At 47.1% G+C, this 22,405-nt stretch overlaps 1 protein-coding gene across 3 annotated transcripts in view; it reads left to right on the forward strand.

The window, feature by feature from the left end:
- The window catches only part of SLC4A11 (solute carrier family 4 member 11), a 210,034-nt gene that overhangs the window by 113,960 nt on the left and 73,669 nt on the right, over window positions 1-22,405 (forward strand). For 2 of the 3 annotated variants that reach the window (XM_084855309.1, XM_084855310.1), the window contains exons 5-6: window positions 4,182-4,413; window positions 7,827-7,908. In XM_084855309.1, the coding sequence (XP_084711435.1) occupies window positions 4,182-4,413; window positions 7,827-7,908 (314 nt within the window). Of the gene's footprint in view, window positions 1-4,181; window positions 4,414-6,334; window positions 6,419-7,826; window positions 7,909-22,405 lie in introns of all 3 variants that reach the window. The other variant, XM_084855308.1, reaches the window with a different exon arrangement.

Below are 22,405 nucleotides of genomic sequence, written 5' to 3' on the forward strand. Positions count from 1 at the left end.
GTTGATAATTCTCCCGGCAATCTTAATTCCAACCTCTGATTCATCCAACCCGGCATTTCTCATGATGTACTCTGCATATAAGTTAAATAAGCAGGGTGACAATATGCAGCCTTGTCGTACTCCTTTCCCAATTTTGAACCAATCGGTTGTTCCATGTCTGGTTCTTACTGTTGCTTCTTGACCCTCGTACAGGTTTCTCAGGAGACAGGTAAGGTGGTCTGGTACTCCCATCACTTTAAGAATTTGCCACAGTTTGTTGTGATCCACACAATCAAAGGCTTTAGCGTAGTCAATGAAGCAGAAATAGAAGTTTTTCTGGATTTCTCTTGCTTTCTCCATGATGCAGCGAATGTTGGCGATTTGATCTCTAGTTCCTCTGCCTCTTCTAAACCCAGCTTGTACTTCCGGTAGTTTTCGGTTCGCATACTGCTGAAGCCTAGCTTGTAGGATTTTGAGCATCACCTTGCTGGCATGTGAAATGAGCGCAATGGTGCGGTAGTTTGAACACTCTTTGGTGTTGCCCTTCTTTGGAATTGGAATGTAAACTGACCTTTTCCAGTCTTGTGGCTACTGTTGAGTGTTCCAGATTTGTTGGCATATTGAATGCAGCACTTTAACAGCATCATCTTTTAGGATTTTAAATAGCTCGGCTGGAATACTGTCATCTCCGCTAGCTTTGTTGTTACTAATGCTTCCTAAGGCCCACTTGACTTCACTCTCTAGGATGTCCGGCTCAAGTTCAGTGACCGCACTATCATGGCTATCAGGGACATTCAGCTCTTTCCTGTATAGTTCTTCTGTGTATTCTTGCCACCTCTTCTTAATCTCATCTGCTTCTGTTAGGTCCCTGCCTTCTTTGTCCTTTATCATGCCCGTCTTTGCACAAAACGTTCCCTTGAGATCTCTGATTTTCTTGAAGAGATCTCTAGTCTTTCCCATTCTGTTGTTTTCCTCGATTTCTTTGCATTGTTCATTTAAGAAGGCCTTCTTGTCTCTCCTTGCTATTCTCTGGAACTCTGCATTCAGTTGGGTATATCTTCCCCTTTCTCCCTTGCTTTTCGCTTCCCTTCTTTCCTCAGCTAATTGTAAAGCCTCATCAGACAGCCACTTTGCTTTCTTGCATTTCTTTTTCTTTGGGATGGATTTCGTTGCTGCCTCCTAAACAATGTTACGGACCTCCGTCCATAGTTCCTCAGGCACTCTGTCTATCAGGTCTAATCTATTCCTCACCTCCACTGTATATTCATCAGGGATATGATTTAGGTCATACCTGAACGGTTTAGTGGTTTTCTCGACGTTCTTCAATTTAAGCCAAAATTTTGCAACAAGAAGCTCATGATCTGAGGCACAGTCAGCTCCAGGTCTTGTTTTTACTGACTGTATGGAGCTTCTCCATCTTTGGCTGCAAAGGACATAATCAATCTGATTTCGATATTGACCATCTGGTGACGTCCATGTGTAGAGTCGCCTCTTGTGCTGTTGGAAAAGAGTGTTTGCTATGATCAGCATGTTCTCTTGGCAAAACTCTATTAGCTTTTGTCCTGCTTCATTTTGTACACCAAGGCCATGCCTGCCTGTTATCCCGGTGATTTCTTGACTTCCTACTTTAGCATTCCAATCCCCTATGATGAAGAGGACATCTTTTTTTGGTGTTAGTTCTAGAAGGTGTTGTAGGTCTTCATAGAACCGATCAACCTCAGCTTCTTCGGCCTCAGTGGTTGGGGCATAGACTTGAATTACTGTGATGTTGAATGGTTTGCCTTGGATTCGTACTGAGATCATTCTATCATTTTTAAGATTGTACCCCAGTACTGCTTTTCCCACCCTTTTGTTGACTATGAGTGCTACTCCATTTCTTCTAAGGGATTCTTGCCCACAATAGTAGATATGATGGTCACCTGAATGAAATTCACCCATGCCTGTCCATTTTAGTTCGCTGATTCCCAAGATGTCGATGTTCAATCTTCCCATCTCATGTTTGACCACCTCCAGCTTACCTTGATTCATTGATCTGACATTCCAGGTTCCTAAACAATATTGTTCTTTACAGCATCGGATTTTCTTTTCACCACCAGACACATCCACAGCTGAGTGTCCTTTCGGGTTTGGCCCAGCCGCTTCACTCTTTCTGGCGCTACTTGGAAATACCCTCTGCTCTTCCCCAGTAGCATATTGGACACCTTCCGACCTGAGGGGCTCATCTTCCGGCGTCATCTCTTTTAGCCTTGTGATACGTTCCATGGGGTTTTCTTGGCAAGAATACTGGAGTGGGTTGCCATGTCCTTCTCCAGTGGACCACATTTTGTCAGAACTCTCTGCCATGACCTGTCCGTCTTGGGTGGCCCTGCACGGCATAGCTTATGGCTTCACTGAGTTACGCAAGCCCCTTCGCCACAACAAGGCAGTGATCCATGAAGGGGAAACAAGCTAATACCAATTAGAAAATCTTAAACAATAAAACAGTTAAAAAGTGTGCAACTTTAGGGAATTCAGTTAGCCCTCAAAGGCATTGGTGAAAATCCATGTTTTAACTTGGCGCCAAAATGAAACCAACGTTTCCGCCAATCGGGCCTCCAAGGGGAGGCATTCCACAGCGGGGGTGCCACAGCAGAGAAGGCCCTCTCCCACGTCCCACCCTGGTTTATGTCTCGCACTGGTGGGATGCAGGGAGAAGGCTTTTTGAAGACACCCTTGCTTATAGAGGCCCACTTGTCAGGCATGCAGGAAAGGGCTTTCTCCTGTGTAGCTCCCCAAATTAGAAATGCACACCTTCTGGAGTTAGGACTGGTTCCCACTCTCTCTGCACTCAGACGCTCAGGCACCTTTTTAACCTGGATTTTTACATTGTTTGGTTTTTAAAGTTGTTTTAAATGTTTTACTATGTTCTTATTTTATTCTGGTTTTTATTTTCTGAACTTCTTGTAATCTGCTTGGGTTGGTTTCAGAAAGTAGGGATTTACGAAACACTTACCTTGCTCTGTTTCGGGGCATCCGCGGTGGGGGGGAGGCGCTCCGTCCCTCCCCCCGGAATCCTCCCCGTCCAGCTCCGCTCCGCGACAACTCTGCAGAGCCACCGGCTGGGGCCGGCCACAGCTGGAATTCTGGCTGCTGCTGGGTTGCTGCGGCCGCAAATGGCGGCCGCTACGCCATTTGCGTGGCTGCCTTTTTCGTGATAGGCTACGTAAGTATTTATGTAGCCTATCACGAAAAAGACAGCCACGCAAATGGCGGCCACTACAACAGCTGCCATTTGCGGCCACAGCAGGCTGGCAGCGGCCAGGAGTCCAGCCGGAGGAACCGCCGGAGCCGCCGCATCTGCTACCAGGTATGCTCCGTCCCGGGGGGATTCCGTGGGTTGGGAGGCCATTTCGCCACGGATTCCAGGGGGCCAGATTCTAAAGAACTCACTGGAGTCCGTGGCAGAATTCTCTGACATCCCTATCAGAAAGGCGGTATAGAAATGCAACAAGTAAATAATAGAATGCAGTGTTGTTCCAGGCCAGTCATAAAACAACGAGTGAGTGAGCAAGCTAGAAATGTGCCAGTGTAAAACAGCCTGTGGGGTGCTGAAAAATGGATCTTCATTATGGAAAGCAAAAAAGTATTCTTGATGTTCAAATATGTATCATGGCATCATGTTAGCACTAACCATGGATGAACGAACCAAAGTTTTCCTCAATTTGTGGCTTGCACCATACAGGTAGACCTTCGGGGAACATTTGTCAAGGGCTCCTTGGAGCCCTCTCTCAGTCTAATCCAGTAGCCAAGTCCAGACACAGACAAAGGAATTCCTTTCAAAGCTTTATTCTTCTTTTACAACTTAACAACTCTACTGTTAGCAACTAGATATGAGCAGCAGAGGACCTATGCCCTAAGTTGGAACAGTTGGTCCCCATTTGAAAGGGAATTACTGGCAGACCCCTGAACTTAAGGACTAGGGAGAGTCCCTCCCCTTTTCCCTTGGATCCTCTGGGCGCAGCCGTTGTTTGCGCGCCAACCTGGCACTTCGCCTCCTTTCCGTGCCCTCCATCTGGCGCCGCTCTCTGCGTCTGCGTCGCGCGCACTCCTCTCCCAGGAGCGACTGCTCTTCCTCAGAATCAGAACTACTCTGGGATTCTATGGGCTCAGTATCCACCCTGACAACATTCTTAAGAGCTTGTCTTGTCTCCTTTTTATTGCAGTATCTAAAATTAAAGAATTTTGAGGAGGAAGTCAGAGCTCACCGTGACCTTGATGGGTTCCTGGCCAGAGCCAGTATCATTCTGGATGAGACGGCAACCTCTCTGGACGACGTCCTGCGGGAGATGTTGAAACACTTCGCCGAGGACTCTGACAATGCAGAGCCAAGCTGCAACTTTGACAAAATCATGAGCACTTTATTCACCGATTCGGGGACCCCCAGAGAAGGGAACGGTAAGATGCATGCCGGTCCTTCTTTCTGTCTAAGCTGAGTGCTGTGAAGCTTGTACAAAGTGACTTTTTTATGAAGTTGCAACCTTTGGACATTATTCCATAGGGCCCTGAACTTTATATTAGTCTAGTTCAGCCTTCCCCGACTTGGTGCTCTCTAGATGTGTTGGACTGCAGTTCTCATAATTCCCAGCCAGCATGGCAATCCAACACATCTGTAGGGCACCAGGTTGGAAGAGGCTGGTGTAGTTCAGTCCCAACTGTAATGCAATGTCATAAGGTCTTAATGCGGATGCTTATTGATGAGTCTTGACTTACGTATGTCTGATTCACAAGCACACGTGGGTATAAGTTCTTCCAGAATCAAAACTTGCACTGTGTGGAGTCACCTGCTGTTCTTATTCTTAGCGGGTGTCAGGTCTCGAGCCCTCCCAATGTGTGTGTAGTCAAACAAAGAAGTTGATCTCCAAGGAAATAGGCTTTATTATGCAAAGCAATCAGTCCATCAGCCATTCAGGTTACAGACCTGGACATCTTCTGACAAGCCAATGCTAAAATCCCTGGCTAAGCTGACACAACACTAAATGACTTTGCTAAAGGTCCCTTTGAAGGATGCACACCAGTAAAAGAGAAAGTTGTTGCAATTCTGACACTAGTCTATAGCACAGAATCTGAAAGACTTTCTCAGTCCCACCCTCAGGAAGGGTCTTCCCTTAGAGATCTCCTGTGATGGGCCAACCTGGTAGAGCGCCTTACTTCCTTACGCTGCTCCTCCTTCTTGACTCTACGTCTGATGCTTTCATCTGTCACACTCGCCTCCTCCCCCTCTGTGGGCTGCCTGGGTTCCCACAGAAGGAGAAGTTACGGCTGGGCTTTCATCCACCTGATTAGCCAGCTCTTGGGAAGACTGTTCCCTGCCTCTGTCTGCTGGAGCTCCTTGAGGCTTGGGTTCCTCTCCCTCACCCTGCTCATTACCAGATTCTGAGTCCTCTTCCACAGTCTCTGCAGGGAGTCTGGGCCCAATCCTGACAGCAGGCGCTTGCTGGCCAAGCTCTTGAATTTGTCCCTCTTGTTAGTGATGGTGCCTGAACAGTATAATTCAGTATATATATATTTGAATTCATATAATTCAAATGGAAGCATTCACTCTACAAGCCAAGACGTGTAGAGATGCTGGACACCTGCTAGTGGCCTGGGAGACTGTAAACGTGAAGGAGTCATTTTGATTCTGTTTTTAAATCCTGGGACAGGTGTCCTCTTTTACAGAGGACCGTCCTCTATTTGAAGGGCTGTCCTGCCCAATTCTAGTTTAAAGAACCATAAGAACTGTTGCCCCTCCACAGTTAGCACCTTTGTGTCTAAACAGCTAGGCACACAGGTCACCTGGTCACAGATGTACTGTTTTTCTACTTACATCGTAACAATTATTTCTAAATCTGCATCTATACATATAAATTAGCATATGCAAATGTTATCCAAACTGGTGTCCTCTTTTGTACTTTTGGGGGGTGGGGCGGTGACGCCATTCCTCTTTTTTTGGTGATTTGCAAGTGGCCACCCTATCTTGGACCCATTCTACCTTAGCTATGATTCCGGGGTGAGAGGGATGGAACTTTGCCTGCTGCACTCCTGCCTGGTTATGCACTGGTATGTGTCAGACCACTTCGCACAACGAAGAGTATATTACACAGGCTCAATCAAAAGTCTTTCGTGAAACAGAAAATCTGAAGATGTTTACGTGGCAGGAGAGGTGGCAAACGACACCTGTTGGCTTTGTGCCTGACAGACAGAACACAAGGGAGGAGAGGGAAGGAGAAGGCAAGGGAACTTGATGCAAACCCTTACTCAGAAGTTAACCCTGTGCTTTTGGGGAAAGCGATGGCAGATTGGAACTGCAGCTGCTATAAACTATAATCCTATGCAGGTGACTCAGAAGTAAACCCTACTGACAGGGCTGGACAGGTTTCTGGAGAGAGCCACCTCCCACCCCAAATTTTCTTACTCAAATGTAAGTTGTATTTCATTTAATGGGAGTTACTGTCTAGTAAGTCAGAACGGAATTGCTGCCTCTGTTTGCAATCCACACTTTTCGTTATGAACTGCAGGAGTGGGTTCCAATAAATCCTTGAGATAGATAGATAGATAGATAGATAGATAGATAGATAGATAGATATATAACAGAAGGCACAAAGAAGCACAAAAGCGGTCTCCCTAGTTTGTGATTTTTGATTATTCCTAATAAAAGTGCTACCCCGGTATTATGGTTTTGATTTGTTCAAATTAGCAATCATGGTTTGTTGAGGTGTACAGACACACACACACACACAGACAGTTAAGTGAAATGAAATAATGATTACCTTCAGTTAATTCCTCATATCCTGTGAGTTGACTTGCAAGAAAGCAGATTCAAATACATTGGGGAGAGGGTGGGATTGCCAACCGTGTAATGCTAAATTTCCTTTTCAAAAACCAGGGAAATGAAGTTATCAAAAAAATGTACCAGTTTAGCACCAGAGTTAAGGCTATTTCATGTTGGCTCGAGCTTCACAAAGCCAGGAAATTGGAAGCTGAGGTGGATGCCTTCCCAGACATGTCCTGTGATCGGTAATGATGTTGTCCAATGTCACAAATTGTGCTTGCCTATGTGCTAAGCACCTACCCTGGTCCCAGGCACTCCATCCTCTCCATCTGCATTTGGGCCTGAAAGACCAAGGAAAGGTGCGGATGCATGGAGGGTCAGTTATAAGCAAGCACAATTTGTGATGTTGCACAACATCTTTATTGATCGTGGGACATCCTCCTTTGCGCCGACTTTCCTGGCTTTGTGGAGCTTCATCAATAATATTATTTCTGGTCTTCAGCTGGCAGGTTTATGTTGTTTTTAATGCTTTTTAAAAACTAGGCTTATTTTATGGCTGAATTAGTGCTCGGTATCCTCTTCTCTCCCCATGCTTTCCTCAACATATTGCAGGTTACTCCCTTCTTGTATACTTGTGGCTTTGGTCCAAGCTCCTAGTTACCATTTTTTTCATATCTCAGTTCAGCATGAAATTGCAGAATCTTGTACGGAGCAAGCAGTGAGAAGAACTGAATCCTGTCCTCCTAAGGAAACCTACCAAAGCATCTTCAGTGCATTTAACCATCCCCTCTCTTTTTCATTGTAAGAGGGTGGGAAGTCACACCTTGAGAGTGCAATAGGTTTTCCAAGAATGGCATTTCATTGATTTGTAACTACTGTTTCTTAAAGATTCTTCTGTCTTCTGTGCCAGGTCGTTCAGTGACTGGGAGAATGCAAGAGCAACCTGTCCTGTTAAACCTTAGACAGTAGTTTCCAGGCAAACTGTGGGTGGATGACGATGGAATTCCATATGTGTGAGTTCTGGAATATAATTCAAAATGTCTTCTTTTTTGGGCAGTTCACCTCTTGTCGGATACAATTCAGGGTGTCACAGCGACAGTCACCGGGGTACAATATCAGCAGTCCTGGCTTTGTATCATGTAAGTACAGTGTGTTCCATTGAAACCTGTTGAAACATGTTTGTTTGTTTGGTAAAGCATATTTGTCCTGCTGTTGAGCCAAAAAGGCTCCTAGAGTGGCTTACATACAGTCAGTAAAAACAAGACAGTCCCTGCCTGCAGGCTTGCCATCTAAAAAAGACATGACACACAAGGAAACACGGATGGGGAGGAAAGAGGAAAAACACAAGTGGTTATTCAGGAGGGCTGGTGGAACGGCCCTCCTTTCCATCTCATCCTTGTCTGCTGCAGCCTGCTGGAATGGCTGATGGTGGCGACAGTTGAGGGAGGAGCCTTGATAGCTCACATAGTTATAGAATCATAGAATAGTAGGGTTGGAAGGGGCCTACAAGACCATCGAGTCCAACTCCCTGTTCAATGCAGGAATCCAAGTCAGAGCATCCCTGACAGATGGCTGTCCAGCCTCGTCTTGAAGGCCTCCAGTGTGGGAGATCCCACCACCTCCCTAGGTCATGGGTTCCATTGCCGTATTGCTCTTACAGTCAAGACGTTTCTCCTGATGTCCAGCCGAAATCTGGCTTCCTGTAACTTGAGCCCATTATTCCGTGTCCTGCACTCTGGGATGATTGAGAAGAGATCCTGGCCTTCCTCTCTGTGACAACCTTTCAAGTACTTGAAGAGCGCTATCATATCTCCCCTCAGTCTTTTCTTCTTAAGGCTAAACATGCCCAGTTCTTTCAGTCTCTCTTCATAGGGCTTTGTTTCCAATCTCCTGATCATCTTTGTTGCCCTCCTCTGAACCCTCTCCAGCTTGTCTGCATCCTTCTCAAAGTGCGGTGCCCAGAACTGGACACAGTACTCCAGATGAGGCCTAACCAGTGCTGAGTAGAGGGGAACTAATACTTCCCAGGATTTGGAAGCTATGCTTCTATGAATGCAGCCCCAAATAGCATTTGCCTTTTTTGCAGCCACATCACACTGCTGGCTCATATTCAGCTTGTGATCTACAACAATTCCAAGATCCTTCTCACTTGTAGTGCTGTTGAGCCACGTATCCTGTATCTTGTAACTGTGCGTTTGATTTCTTTTTTCTAGGTGCAGAACTTGGCATTTATCCCTATTAAATTTCATTGTCTTATTTTCTGCCCAGCGCTCCAGTCTATCAAGATCACTTTGAATTTTGTTTCTATCTTTCAAAGTATTAGCTATCCCACCCAATTTTGTGTCATCTGCAAATCTTATGAGCATTTCCTGCACCTCCTCCTCCAAGTAATTCATTAAAATGTTGAAGAGCACTGGGCCCAGGACTGAGCCCTGCAGTACTTGGCTCGTTACCTCTCCCCAGTTTGAGAAGATCCCATTGATAAGCACTCTTTGAGTCCGATTCTGTAGCCAACTGTGGATCCATCAGATCGTTGTTTCATCTAGCCCACTTTGAGCTAGTTTGCTCATCAGGATATCATGGGGTACTTTGTCAAAAGCTTTGCTGAAGTCGAGGTATATTATGTCCACAGCATTCCCACAGTCCACAAGGGAGGTTACTTGATCAAAAAATGAGATCAGATTCGTCTGGCAGGATTTGTTCTTGACAAACCCGTGTTGGCTTCGAGTCATCACTGCATTGTGCTATGGTCCATGGGGTCACGAAGAGTCGGACACGACTGAACAACAACAACAACAACAATAACAGATGGATTGCTTTATAATCTGCTCCAGAATTTTCCCAGGGATTGATGTCAGACTGACAGGTCTGTAGTTCCCAGGTTCATCCTTTTTGCCCTTTTTGAAGATAGGGACAACATTAGCCCTCCTCCAGTCATCTGGCAGTCTTCCATGATTGCTCAAAGATAATAGACAGCGGTTCTGAGAGTTCTTCTGCCAGTTCCTTTTTTACTCTATGGTGCAGTTCATCCGGCCCTGGAGATTTGAACTCATTCAAAGTAATTAGCTGTTCTTTGACCATATGCCTATCGTTCTCAAGCTGCAGCCCTGCCCCTTCGGCCTGTAATTTGCCTTTGCCAGGCGGGTCATAGACCCTCTTTTGGGAGAAGACTGAGCCAGAGTAGGAATTGAGCACCTCTTCCTTTCCTTTGTCATCTGTTATCATTTTGCCATTCTTATTTAATAGCTGAACCACCATTTCTTTCCTCTGTCTTTTACTATGCATGTAGCTGAAGAAAGCCTTTTTGTTGCTTTTAGCATCCCTCGCTAACCTCAGCTCGTTCTCAGTTTTAGCCTTCCTGACGCCATCCCTGCAATTCTGTGCTACCTGCCTGTGCTCTTCCTTTGTTGCTTGGCCTTCCTTCCACTTCCTATATCTGACCTCTTTTGTTTTCAGGTCATCTCTAAGCTTTTTGTGAAGCCACATTGGCTTCTTCTGTTGTCTTCCACCTTTTCTTCTTGTTGGAATTGTTTGTAATTGTGCCTTGAGAATTTCCTTTTTAAAAAACTCCCACCCATCTTGGACTCCTTTTCTCGTTAGAGTCGCTTGCCATGAGACTTTACTTATCAGTGTTCTGAGTTTATTAAAATCAGCTTTCCTAAAATCTAGGGTGCATGTTTGGCTACACTTGACTTTTGCTTCCTTTAGAACCATGAACTCCAGTATAAGATGGTCGCTTTCCCCCAGAGTTCCTGTAACTGTTACTTTATCCACTAAGTCATCTCTGTTGGTTAGGATCAAGTCAAGGACAGCCAGTCCTCTAGTTCGTTCCTCTAATTTCTGTAGGAGGAAGTTATCTGCCACACAAGTCAGGAATTTCCTGGAGGGGCCATGTTTTGCAGAATTTGTCTCCCAACAAATATCGGGGAAATTGAAGTCCCCCATTACTACTACATCATGCTTCCTTGAAACATTGGCTATTTGCTTTTCAAAAGTTTCATCCTCATCTTCTCCTTGATTGGGTGGCAGGTAGTAGACTCCGACAACCATGTTCCTTTTATTCTTTGCTCCATTTCTTTTAACCCAGATGCTCTCGATGGGGCTACCAAGCTCATCTTCCTGTATTTCTGTGCAGAGATATGTATTTTTCACATACAGTGCAACCCCACCTCCCTTTCTGTTCCCCCTGTTCTTTTTGAACAAGTTATATCCTTCAATTGCTGTATTCCAGTCATGAGAGTCATCCCACCAAGTCTCAGTTACACCTATCAAGTCATAATTTCCCTCTTGTATTAAGAGTTCAAGTTCGTTCTGTTTGTTTCCCATACTCTGGGCCCTGGTATATAGACATCGAAGACCATGTGCTTTGTGGTCTGGCTTTCTTCCTACATGTTTGTGGAGACTATTATTGGGCGCTATCAGAGCTGTTCTCTCCGTTGCGGTGCATGAGCCTTCGTCCATTGTTAGCCCCAACTTTACATCTCCCTTCCCCGTAGCATTCAGTTTAAAGGGGGCAGGTTACCCTAAGATCAGCTTCAGTGGTCCTCCTCTGGGAGCCCCCACCAAAGGAAGTGAGGCAGGTGGCTACTAGGAAAAGGGCCTTTTCTTCCTAGAGAGGTTCACCTGGCACCTGCATTGTGCTCCTTTCAGCACCAGGTAAAGACCTTTTCCTTTTCCCAGGCATTTTAGTTTGTCAGTTTCTTTTTTAGATCTGGTATTGTATTTTAAAACCTTGCACTTGGTTGTTGTTATTTTTATTCCATAGTTTCAAACTTTTAAGCTTACCTTTTATCTTATTGTCTTGGACTTTATGGTTTTAATTGAGCTTTGGCTATTGGGGGGTACAGAAATATAATAAATAAATAATACAATGTGCAAAAGCTGGGAAGCCACCAGACAATAGGCAGTTGGGGGAAAGGGGGCATGGCCCTCTGGGCACCCCAGGCAGGCCGGAGGTTCAACACCCCTGTTTTAACTAGGGTGGCCTTACCTTAAGGCAAAATTAAGTAAAGGAGTAGCAGCATCTACTGACTGTTAATGGAACAACCGCAACAGCAGGCTTCTTCATCATTTCCATTCGATGGTTTTGGATAGTAAAAGGTGTCAAAAGTTTTAGTGGAAGAAGAAATCAAGAAAAATTCAATGTATGTATGTTTTGCAGTTTTATTATTTTTGTACATATAGTGCATGGCTTTACTGGTAAATGTTACAGTTGGGGAATTAATTACATGTTCAGCACATTTATTTGCTTTATGAACTCCTTCCCTGATGTTAAAATGACACACTCTGTAAATATCTTTTATTAAGCACATTCTAGTTCATAAAATCTCTAACCTTCCAAGCCTGCTGAAGTATTTTTGGAAAAACAAAACAGATCTCCATTTTATTACACATCTGGGCTGGTGGTTTGTCAGTCTCCTCAATGCTCTGCTGTGAGGAGAAAGGATGTGTCTGGGCAAATCATGTTTAATAGAATCATGGCTAGCCTGTGTTTATGGAGAACGTTGGAGTGGACTGAAATCACAAGGTTTTCAGGCAGGAACAGCCAAGGAAGGCAGCCCAGCGGATGATCTTAGGAGATGCAAGGCTAGGAAGGAGGTGGAAAGCACTGGAGAGGATGACTTCCAGATAAGGTGAGAGCTAGGAGGAATTCCTTGGGGGACAAAAGATGTGACTGAGCAAACAACGTGTCAAGGCTCATACTTCAAGACAAATCATAGTCTAAACCAAGGGTGTTACCTATAGATTCCCCTTGTCTTGTCCCACTGGTAGGGTGGCTTTTTTCTGTTGAGGGCCACATTTCCTCATGGGTAATCTGTTGGGGATCTCATGCTCGTGGTGGGCTGGACTGAAATGAAAGATGAATGGGTCATCCCTTCTCTTTCCCTGTGTTACCCTCTCTTCTCTCTCGCTCTCTCTCTCTCTCTCTCTCTCTCTGCTCTGCTACCCCTCTTTTCACTCTCTCTGCTACCCCCTCTTTTCTCTCTCTTTTTCTCTCTGTGCTTGTCTCTTTCTGTGCTACTCTCTCTTCTCTGCTACACTTCTTTTCTCTCTCTGCTATCCTCTCCTCTCTCTCTCTCTCTCTCTCCCCCCACCCCTCTTTTCTCTTTGGCTACCCTCTCTCCCCCTCTCTGTCACCCTCTCCTAAACAATTCCTGTCAGCAGGAAAAACCTAATGGAGGAGAGTGTTCCACCATTGCCCTTGTAGATCAGACCGCTACTGGTGACTTGCTCAGAACTTTGGGAGGAGCAGAATTCCCTATGGTAAGGATAAGCATTAGAAATTAGGAATTTTCAGCTCTTAAAGAAGAACTTGCTAGAAGAACCTGACAACATTACGATAAGGAAGGGGCCACTGTCCCCATGCAAACCTCTCTCCCAGAGATTCATATCACACCTGCTTTGGTTTCCTTCCCTTCCCTTCCCACACTTTGTTGTGGGTGATTTTTTTATGGAGCAAATGTTCTGATTAATTAGACACATACGGTAGGCTGCCACCTATTCATATGTTCCCTTCAGACTGAGTAAGACAGTCTCTAAGTAATGCTTCTTCCTAGAGTAAGCAGGGCCCAAGAAACAAGCTTTCCCCAGAGATGCCTTGTATTACTGTGGGCAGTTTTCTTCATTGTTCCCCACCCCAGTGGTTTTGTGTGCCTGCATTAATTGTGTGCGCGTGCAGGGGGTATTGTTGGATAGCAGCAGCAGTGATGGCTATTATGAAGCCATTTTGTCGTGTCTTATTCCTGGATTTAGAAAAGCTTTTAATAGCATGGTGATGGGTGGTTTGAGGGGGGACAGTGTATAATTTTGTCTTAAAAGTTATAAGTGCAGGGCATAAAAGGCAAACATGTTTGCAACTTGTCAGGTGAAATAAGCCCTAGTTTCTATTTTTAAGACCTTTTAAGAAAGGGGAGGAGAAGTTCGCAGCGTGCATTTTCCAACCGTTGGTGTTTTGCAACACATCATCTCTTCTATGAACGACACTTTTTAAGGAGCACAGATCTGCTCCATTTTAAAAATGCCTTTATCATCTCTCTTATCGGCCAAGGAAAGCTTCAGACTGAAAGAGGCTAGCACTGTGCGTAGCGAGAGGATTGTATCTGTTGACTAGAAAACAAACGAGAGGAGGGTGGCTTCGGATGTGGTGTGAAAGCCAAAGTAGCCTGAATAGCAGACCTCTAAGATCTTGTTTAAATCCTCCCTGACAGAGTGCAAAAAATCAACTTTGCCCCAGAGCTTTTCTTCCTCAGCGCATCTGTGCTACGCCTGATGTAGATTTCTTTAGAGAGCAGTCTTTATGATATCTTTAGGAACAGACTTGCCAATATAGATGACTTCAGCTTAGCTTTCTCCCCCCCCCCCCCCCGTACACTCTCTCTTTAAGGCGCGCACATTCTCTTGGAATGTTCCGCTGAATTCTTGCGTAACCATCACTGGTATTAAGAACGAGCCAAATGGCAAAATGTCTGAAAGCCCAAGAAAACACTCTTCAGTTCTTCTCCATCAAGTTGCCTCTGGAACTTCAGCTAGAGCAGTGGGAGGCAACCAGGCGCCCTCTCGATGTTTTGAACTACAACTCCCATCAGCCCTAGCTGGCATGGCCATTGGTCAGGGATCGTGGGAGTTGTAGTCCAAAGCATGTGGAGGGCATCAGGTTGCCAATCCCTGGTTTCGTTCTGACGTTACCTTTCTCTTACACCAGTGTCCCCCCTCCCCCTTGGCATTCTCCAGAAGTGTTTTAGTTTACTTATGTGATTTATATTCCACAGTCCTGCCAAAAATGATGCTCAAGGCGGCTAACGATAATAAAATATAGGTTTAAAAAAACCTCTGAATTAAAACATAACATAACATTGGATCCATAAAACACCATTAAAAACACAACAATAAAATAAATAGACAGACAGCACTCATCCTGGCTGGGGATTATGGGAATTGCAGTCCAACACATCTGGAGGGCACCAGATTGGGGAATGTTGCCTTATTTCTTCATAATAAGTTAGTTAATGAAGGCATGTTTCTCTTGACTGAATCAGAAACATACTTCTTACTTGTGGGGGCCTCCTCCCCTCACACACGCATATACCTTAAAGGCCCCATTTAAATGGAATCTTCATAGACCGGACACAACAATATATTTAGCACAATCTGCCATTTCAGACCGACATCCACATTTCCAACACCAATGAATGTATCAGTTATTCATGTCTCTCAGTTGTTTAATACTACTACCTCTGTGAAACAAGGCCGGAGTTCAGTGATAGAGCACATAATTTGCAAGCAAAATGTCCCAGATTCAGTCCTGGGCATCTTCCAGGCAGGGTTGGGGAAGACCCCATTGAAACCCTGCCTGTCAGTATAGAACAGCCTTCCCTGACCTGGTGCCCTCCAGATGTTTTGGACTACAACTCCCATCATGTTTGGCCATTGGCCATGCTGGCTGGGGCCAATGGGAGTTTTAGCCCAGAACATCTGGCAGACGCAAGGTGGAGAGAGGCTGGTGTAGACAATACTGAGCTCAATATTTATTTATTTATTTATTTATTTATTAAATTTATTAATCGCCCATCTGGCTGGTCACCCAGCCACGCTGGGTGATGTACAGCATATAATAAAACAGTTTAAAACAATAAAATTCTACAATAAAAACGTTTTCTAAAATACCCAAATGCCTGCCTGAACAAGCATGTTTTTAATGCACGGCGGAAGCTCATTAAAGAGGGGTCATGGCGGAGTTCTCTAGGGACTTACAGTTCTGAGTCCATTATAAGGCAGCTTATATTTATTGATATAAAATATATATAATTTGGCAGTTGATAATTTTTGAGAATCTGAGAGCGATTTAACAGCAACAAGCTTGTGCCTGGCCCTTGCCGCTTGAGGAGAGGCATTTTCTTCCTCACCCAACCTCAGGTGTCACAATCTGATAGATATAATATTTTGTATGTGGAGAAATTTCCGTCTTGGTACTTGGTGATTTATTGAGCTAGAGGGTGGTGCTTTTTTTTGTCTTTAGTTGTCGTCTTGACAGCTCCTGGGACAGTCTTTGAAAATCCCCTCAGGGTTCAACAGGAACCTGCTTACTCAGCCCGTCACTGGTCTGTGAGTGTGTGAAGAGGAGTATACCTCTACCTGTGGTTACCTGGCCATAGTTGGATGTAGAAGTGCTGATTTGAGGCTGAGTCCAAACAAGGTGGATGGCGTTTTCTTCCTTGACTTAGTGGCAATGTCCTGGTTTGAGCTAACACGCAGTGCAACCTGGTCAGTGCTGATGAAGCCCTTAATAATGTCACGTGGTCCAGGTGGCTCATCTCCTTTCTGTTTTTGGCACACCCGGTTCTGTGTTGGCAGGCGATAAAGCATGGTTTATGTTGCAGAGAAAGATGGTGCCCAAGAATGCATTGATGTAGAAGTTCCTGTCATATTTAATTTGGCCCTGCCTATGTGCTGGGAGTGGCCTTACCACGTACAGAAATCTGGGCAAGAGGACGGCAGCTTTATACATATAGACACAGCTGTGAGCACATCATGCTACGTTAGGGACCAACCCTATGGACACTAGTCAGCGGCTAGACGATCATAGAATAGGTCGGTTTCTGGGAACTGACTTCAGAGCCTGTGCTCCAAGGTTGGTTCCCAGAGAACCGACCTTCCCCCCCCCCGTGCTGCCTCGGAGGCACCTCGGAACAGCCCCATGCTCTCCACTTGGAAGAGGAGTGTGGAGCAGCGAAAATGGGGCGTTCCTAGGGGCGTTCTGGGGTGGGGAAGGTGGAAATGCCAGTACGACACATCCTACATGTCATCCGGCAGCTGCTTCCCCCACTCAGCCTTCCTGTGGCTAGACAGCCGAAATCAGCTGTCTAGCCGCAAATTCAGGGCGGCTGAAGCGCGGAGGGGACGATCCCCTCCGTGCTTCTCCTGCCCTGCACTGGACAGGCGGTTGCCTCCGAGTTCGGAAGTGGCCACCTATTCCAATAGGATTGTTCCCTTAGCCACTTGGCAAGGGGTCAACTGATTTATTTATTTACTTAATCGCCCATCTGGCTGGTCACCCAGCCACTCTGGACAATGTACAACAAAACAGTTAAAACAATAAAATTCTACATTAAAAACATCATAAAAAATACCCTAACCCACCCCAAATGCCTGCCTGAACAACCACGTTTTTAATGCACAGCAGAAGCTCATTAAAGAGGGGGCATGGTGGAGTTCCCTAGGGAGGGAGTTCCACAGAGTGGGGGCCACCACAGAGAAGGCCCTCTCCCTCGTCCTCACCAGCCTAGCTGTCCTGGCTGATGGGACAAAGAGAAGGCCATCCAAGGCTGATCTTGTTAAGCAGCCTGTCTGGTGTTGCTGGAGGCGCTTCTTAAGATAGGCTGGGCTGGAACCATATAGGGTTTTAAAGGTCAAAGCCAACATCTTGAATTTGGCCCGTAAAACAACTGGTAACCAGAGCAACTCCTTCAGCACTGGAGTGATGTGATCTCGCCGGCGGCTGCCTGTAATCTGGCGAGCTACCGCGTTCTGCACCAGCTGCAGCTTCTGAACTGTCTTCAAGGGTAACCCCATGTAGAGCGCATTACAGTAGTCTAAACGAGAGGAGACCAGGGCATGTACTACCAATGGGAGCAGATGGTCAGGAAGGCAGGGGTGCAGCCGCCGTATCAGATGGAGTTGGTACAGCGCTGTCCAGCTCACAGCTGACACCTGAGCCCCCATGGACAGCTGGGAGTCCAAAATGACCCCCAGGCTGTGGACCTGGTCTTTCAAGGGTAGCCATGCCCCATTGAGCACCGGGTCAACATCCCACAACCTCCTCTTGTCTCCCACCAAAAGTACCTCGGTCTTGTCAGGGTTCAGCTTCAGCTTATTCCTCCCCATCCAGCCACTCACCATCTCCAGACATTTGGGCAGGGATTCTATGGCCAACCTTGGTGAAAATTTAAACAAGAGGTAGAGCTGCGTGTCATCCGCATATTGGTGACACCGCACCCCAAACCTCCTGATGATAGCCCCCAGCGGCTTCACATAGATGTTAAATAGCATCAGGGAGAGGATGGAACCCTGTGGTGCCCCACAAGTGAGCGGCCACGGGTCCGAAACCTCCTCTCCCAGTGCTACCCTCTGGTACCTGCTGGAGAGGAAGGACCGGAACCACCGCAATACGGTGTCTCCAATGCCCAACCCCTCCATGCAGTCCAGGAGGATACCGTGGTCAATGGTATCAAAAGCTGCGGAAAGGTCGAGGAGAACAAGGAAGGAGCATTCGCCCCTATCCAGAGCCCTCCTCATATCATCCACCAAGGCGACCAAGGCCGTTTCTGTCCCATGCCCAGGCCTGAAGCCTGACTGAAATGGATCTAGATAATCGGTTTCTTCCAAGTGTGCCCTCAACTGCATCGCCACCACCCGCTCAATCACCTTGCCCCAAAATGGCAGATTCGAGACTGGGCAAAAATTGTTCAGAACTTGAGGATCCAAGGAGGGCTTCTTTAAGAGTGGTCTTATCACTGCCTCCTTGAGGGCTGATGGCATCACTCCCTCCTTAAGGGAGGCATTCACCACTGCCCTGATCCCCTCACCCAATCTCTCTCTGCAGCCCATAATGAGCCAAGATGCGCAAGGATCAAGTAAGCAGGTGGTCGGCCTTACAGATGAAAGCACCTTGTCCACTTCATCAGAAGGAAGAAGCTGGAACCAGTCCCACAAAACCAGTTTGCCACAGGCCGCCTCTTGCTCACTACAGTGCACGGAATAACAATCTTGATCTGATCAATTTTATCCGCAAAGTGCCTTGCCAAGGCCTCACAGGAGGCCCTAGAATGCTCCAGCGGTTCCGGAGCCACTGGACCGACCAGGCTCCGGACCTTGGAACAGCCTCCTGGGACAGCACTCTGCGGACATGATAGAGGCAGCATAATATTCCTTTTTTGCTGCCTTCACCACCACGTGATAGGCTGAAGATACAGCTCTAGCCCGTGTCTGATCGTCTTTGGAGCGAGACTTCCGCCACCGGCGCTCTAACCATCTCACCTCCTGTTTCAGAGCTCATAACCGCGGATTGAACCATGGTGCAGTCCGAGCCCTGTTCAGGGGGAGAGGGCGTTTCGGAGCCACCCGATCTAATGCCCCAGTGATTGCGGCATTCCAGCCACCCACCAGGGTCTCGACCGAGTGGCCGTTGGCGTGCCCCAGAGAATCCCCAAGCACGTTCAGGAATCCATTTGGATCCATAAGACGCCTGGGGCGGACCATTTTAATGGGTCCTCCACCCCTGCGGAGGGGTTGTGGAACCGAGAAGTCCAACATCACCAGATAGTGATCTGACCATGACAAGGGGGTGGTGGATATACCCCTGACTTGCAGATCACTCCCCGCTTCTCCAGAAACAAACACAAGGTCTAGTGCATGACCTGCTACATGGGTGGGCCCAGTTAGAATATGGTGCAGCTCCCAGGAGGCCATGGTCTCCATGAAGTCCCGAGGTGCTCCTGTGAGGATGGCCTCTGAATGTATGTTGAAGTCCTGCAACACCAATAAGTTAGGGGACTGTACACGCACATCAGAGACCACCTCAAGCACCTCGGCCAGGGAGTCAGTCGTGCAGCGGGGTGGACGGTACACGAGCAGAATCCCCAGTCTGCCCTTCGGGCCCAACCTCCAGTACATGCACTCAGCAATCTTGGTCTCCCAGAGAGGGGGTCTGGTGAAGACCAAGGACTCTCGGTAGATAACAGCCACTCCCCCTCCCCGATCCCCAGCCCTCGGCTGCTGTGCACACGAAAATCCGGCTGGACACATGGCTGCAAGGGTTGGAGCAGCAGCCTCAGCCAGCCAGGTCTCCGTAATACATGCCAGGTCTGCACCCTCATCCAGGATCATGTCATGGATGAGGGAGGTTTTCTGGGTAACAGACCTGGCATTGATTACAGAGCAGCAAACGAAGGTCAGAAGATGGGGTCACGCCTCCCCCAGCCATCCTTTGGCTCTGGACAGGCCCGGAGCAGGGCACAGATATTACACATCTCTCCCTTGTTCCCCTTACCTGGCATGGCCTGCCCCTAGCGCTCCGCCAGTGCCTGCCGCCCAGCCTCGGTATCTTCTGGCCCCCAACACTCCCCCCACTGCCTGTATCAGGTGGACACATGCCCCCTCGCTCCCGCCTATCAGGCAGGCTACCCACCCCTAAAAACACAACAAAATCCCCCCCAACAAAATAAAACAAACAAACAAAACAATTAAAATCCCCTTAAAAATGCCAGGCAGGAGTCCACAGGGAAGGCCTGGTGGCGGCGGCGGCGGCGGCAGGCCCAGCAGCAGCAAGCACGCCTCTTCCCCGGTGGTGGTGGTGGTGGTGGTGGTGGTGGTGGTGGCTTCTCCTGCAGGCCCTGGCTCTCCCAGGCCACCTCAGCCAGCCAGCTTATGTAGCCCCTCCAGGGAGGGGCAGGTGGAGCAGCACAGCTGGCTCGGTACCTGGGGGCCTGGTCCTGCAGGGACTGGCGGTCTGCCAGGCAGAAGTCCACAGGGAAGGCCTGGTGGTGGTGGCAGCGGCGGCAGCAGCAGGCCCAGCGGCGGCAGCAGCAGGCCCAGCGGCGGCAAGCACGCCTCTTCCCCGGTGGTGGTGGCTTCTCCTGCAGGCCCTGGTTTGAGGTGATGTGGCACAAATTCATTTGTAGCACAACTTGTCCTGCCTGTAGCATGAGGACGTTTTTTTCCTGGTCCAAATAATGTTGCTCTTTTCTGTATCGCTGTGTGTTCTGATGACATTTTGGCAGGACAGTGAATTACGTCAGCATTTCATCATTCAGAATTGTTGCCTCAAGCAGAAGTGCTTGCTCCACCAGGAAAATGTTGCGCGTGCTCTGTCTGATAATTCATTCAGGCTTTTTGGCTCAAGTAGCTGTGTACACTTTCTCTTTGGAAGTTGTTTTCCCGGTCTCTTAAGGCACCTGCGTCCCCTTGTCCCCCAGCCGAGCTCCTAACCTGACCTTCCTAGTGACATCCTGGCTGGGGTAGGCCAACTGTTTGGGGAAGTGGTGTTAGTGAAGAGAGCCTGTGTTTACTCAGAGCCCTGAGTCCACTGGTAATGTCATGGATTGTTCTTGTTTTATTAAACAGCAGATAAGAGATCAAATTTAACCAAACACTTCCCACAATATGCTTGTAACAGTATCACAAAGGGATTTGGGAAATGCTGCATTGAATAGGGACAGACTGAACATCGTCTCACTGCTCATCTTTTGCCTGTTTCCCGTTTGCGTTAGGAAGTGCTGCTCTCCCCAAAATTGGCACCAATTTGCGCAAAGCGAGTAGCACTCAAACAGGAGATTGGCATAAATTTCCATGAAATTGGTGCTCGATTTGCATAAATTGAGCATCTGTCAAACAGGAGATTTGTGCAAACGTCCCCAAATTGGTGCAGATTTCTGATTTTGTGCACATTTCCTCCATAGACTAAAGCGGGGTGGATTTAATCCACTGAGGAAATTTGCACAAATTACAAAATTCACATAAATCAAACTTAGAATTGGGGACGAGATGAACACAAGCACATCTTTGCCAATTTGCAAACATTTTGGGCAGACACCTGCTTGCACTCACATTCGGGACTTCAAATGGGGCATGCTCGCATGTTTTGTGAGCAAAAACGAAATTCTCATACATCCCTACCATTGAAGGCACAACTCAAAGAAGTGTTTATGACCTAGAAAACACGAAATGGCTTTGGGACTAAGTTGCCCAAAAAACAATCACTTCTATACAAGTTTGCCTGGGCTTTGCCACCATCCATCCATTCATTCCATCCATTTATTCCATTTCTATACCACCCAATAGCCAAAGCTGTCTGGGAAGTTCACAGCATGATAAAAGATAATATAAAACCTTTAACATTCAAGAATTTAAAACAGTTTAAAAACAAATTAAAAACTATTAACAGTAAAACTACCAGGACTTGATACAAAACTAAAACACTCCATCATACGCTGTGAAATGCTTGGGAATAGAGGAAAGTCTTAACTTGGTGCTGAAAAGATGACAACATTGGTGCAAGATGGGCCTCACTGTGGAGAGCATTCCACCAAGAAGCCCCTCGACCCTGTTGCCATCCTCCAGACCACCCTTGGAGGAGGGCCTCAGGTACTGACCATAATGTTGGGGTAGGTTCATACCCAGAGTGGCGTTCCATTGGGTATTGCTGTCCTGAGCCATGTAAGGCCCTGTAGGTCAAGACCAGCACCTTGAATTGGGCCCAGAAATGTGTAATTTTGGATGTTGTCCAGTTTTTTCTGACTTTGGAGATTTGAGAGTCACACTGAGAGTTTAGAACTTCCTTTCTAGGGAGCCCCCCTCTCCCATATGCTACCACCAGTGGGTAAAGATATTTTATTTAAACATGGGGTGGGCAACCTGTGGGCCACATGTGGCCAGTCTCTGCTCTCCATGCGGCCCAGGGAGTCCTACCCACTTTTCTCCACAAGAAAAGTGGAGGAAAGTGCAGGGAAACATTGCAGTTCCAGCATTGCTATTATCAGTGCTTGGACAGTGATCCCAACTTGGGTTGCTGGATTGGTGGAAAAGGCGTTATCATGTCCCCCGAGCCCCAGCAATCGTAGCGCAGCCGGGATTGTTGTTTCC

This window comes from Heloderma suspectum, chromosome 5, assembly GCF_057233095.1.
Source record: "Heloderma suspectum isolate Gila_16-S chromosome 5, 16-S_ref, whole genome shotgun sequence".
Taxonomy (NCBI): Eukaryota; Metazoa; Chordata; class Lepidosauria; order Squamata; family Helodermatidae; genus Heloderma; species Heloderma suspectum.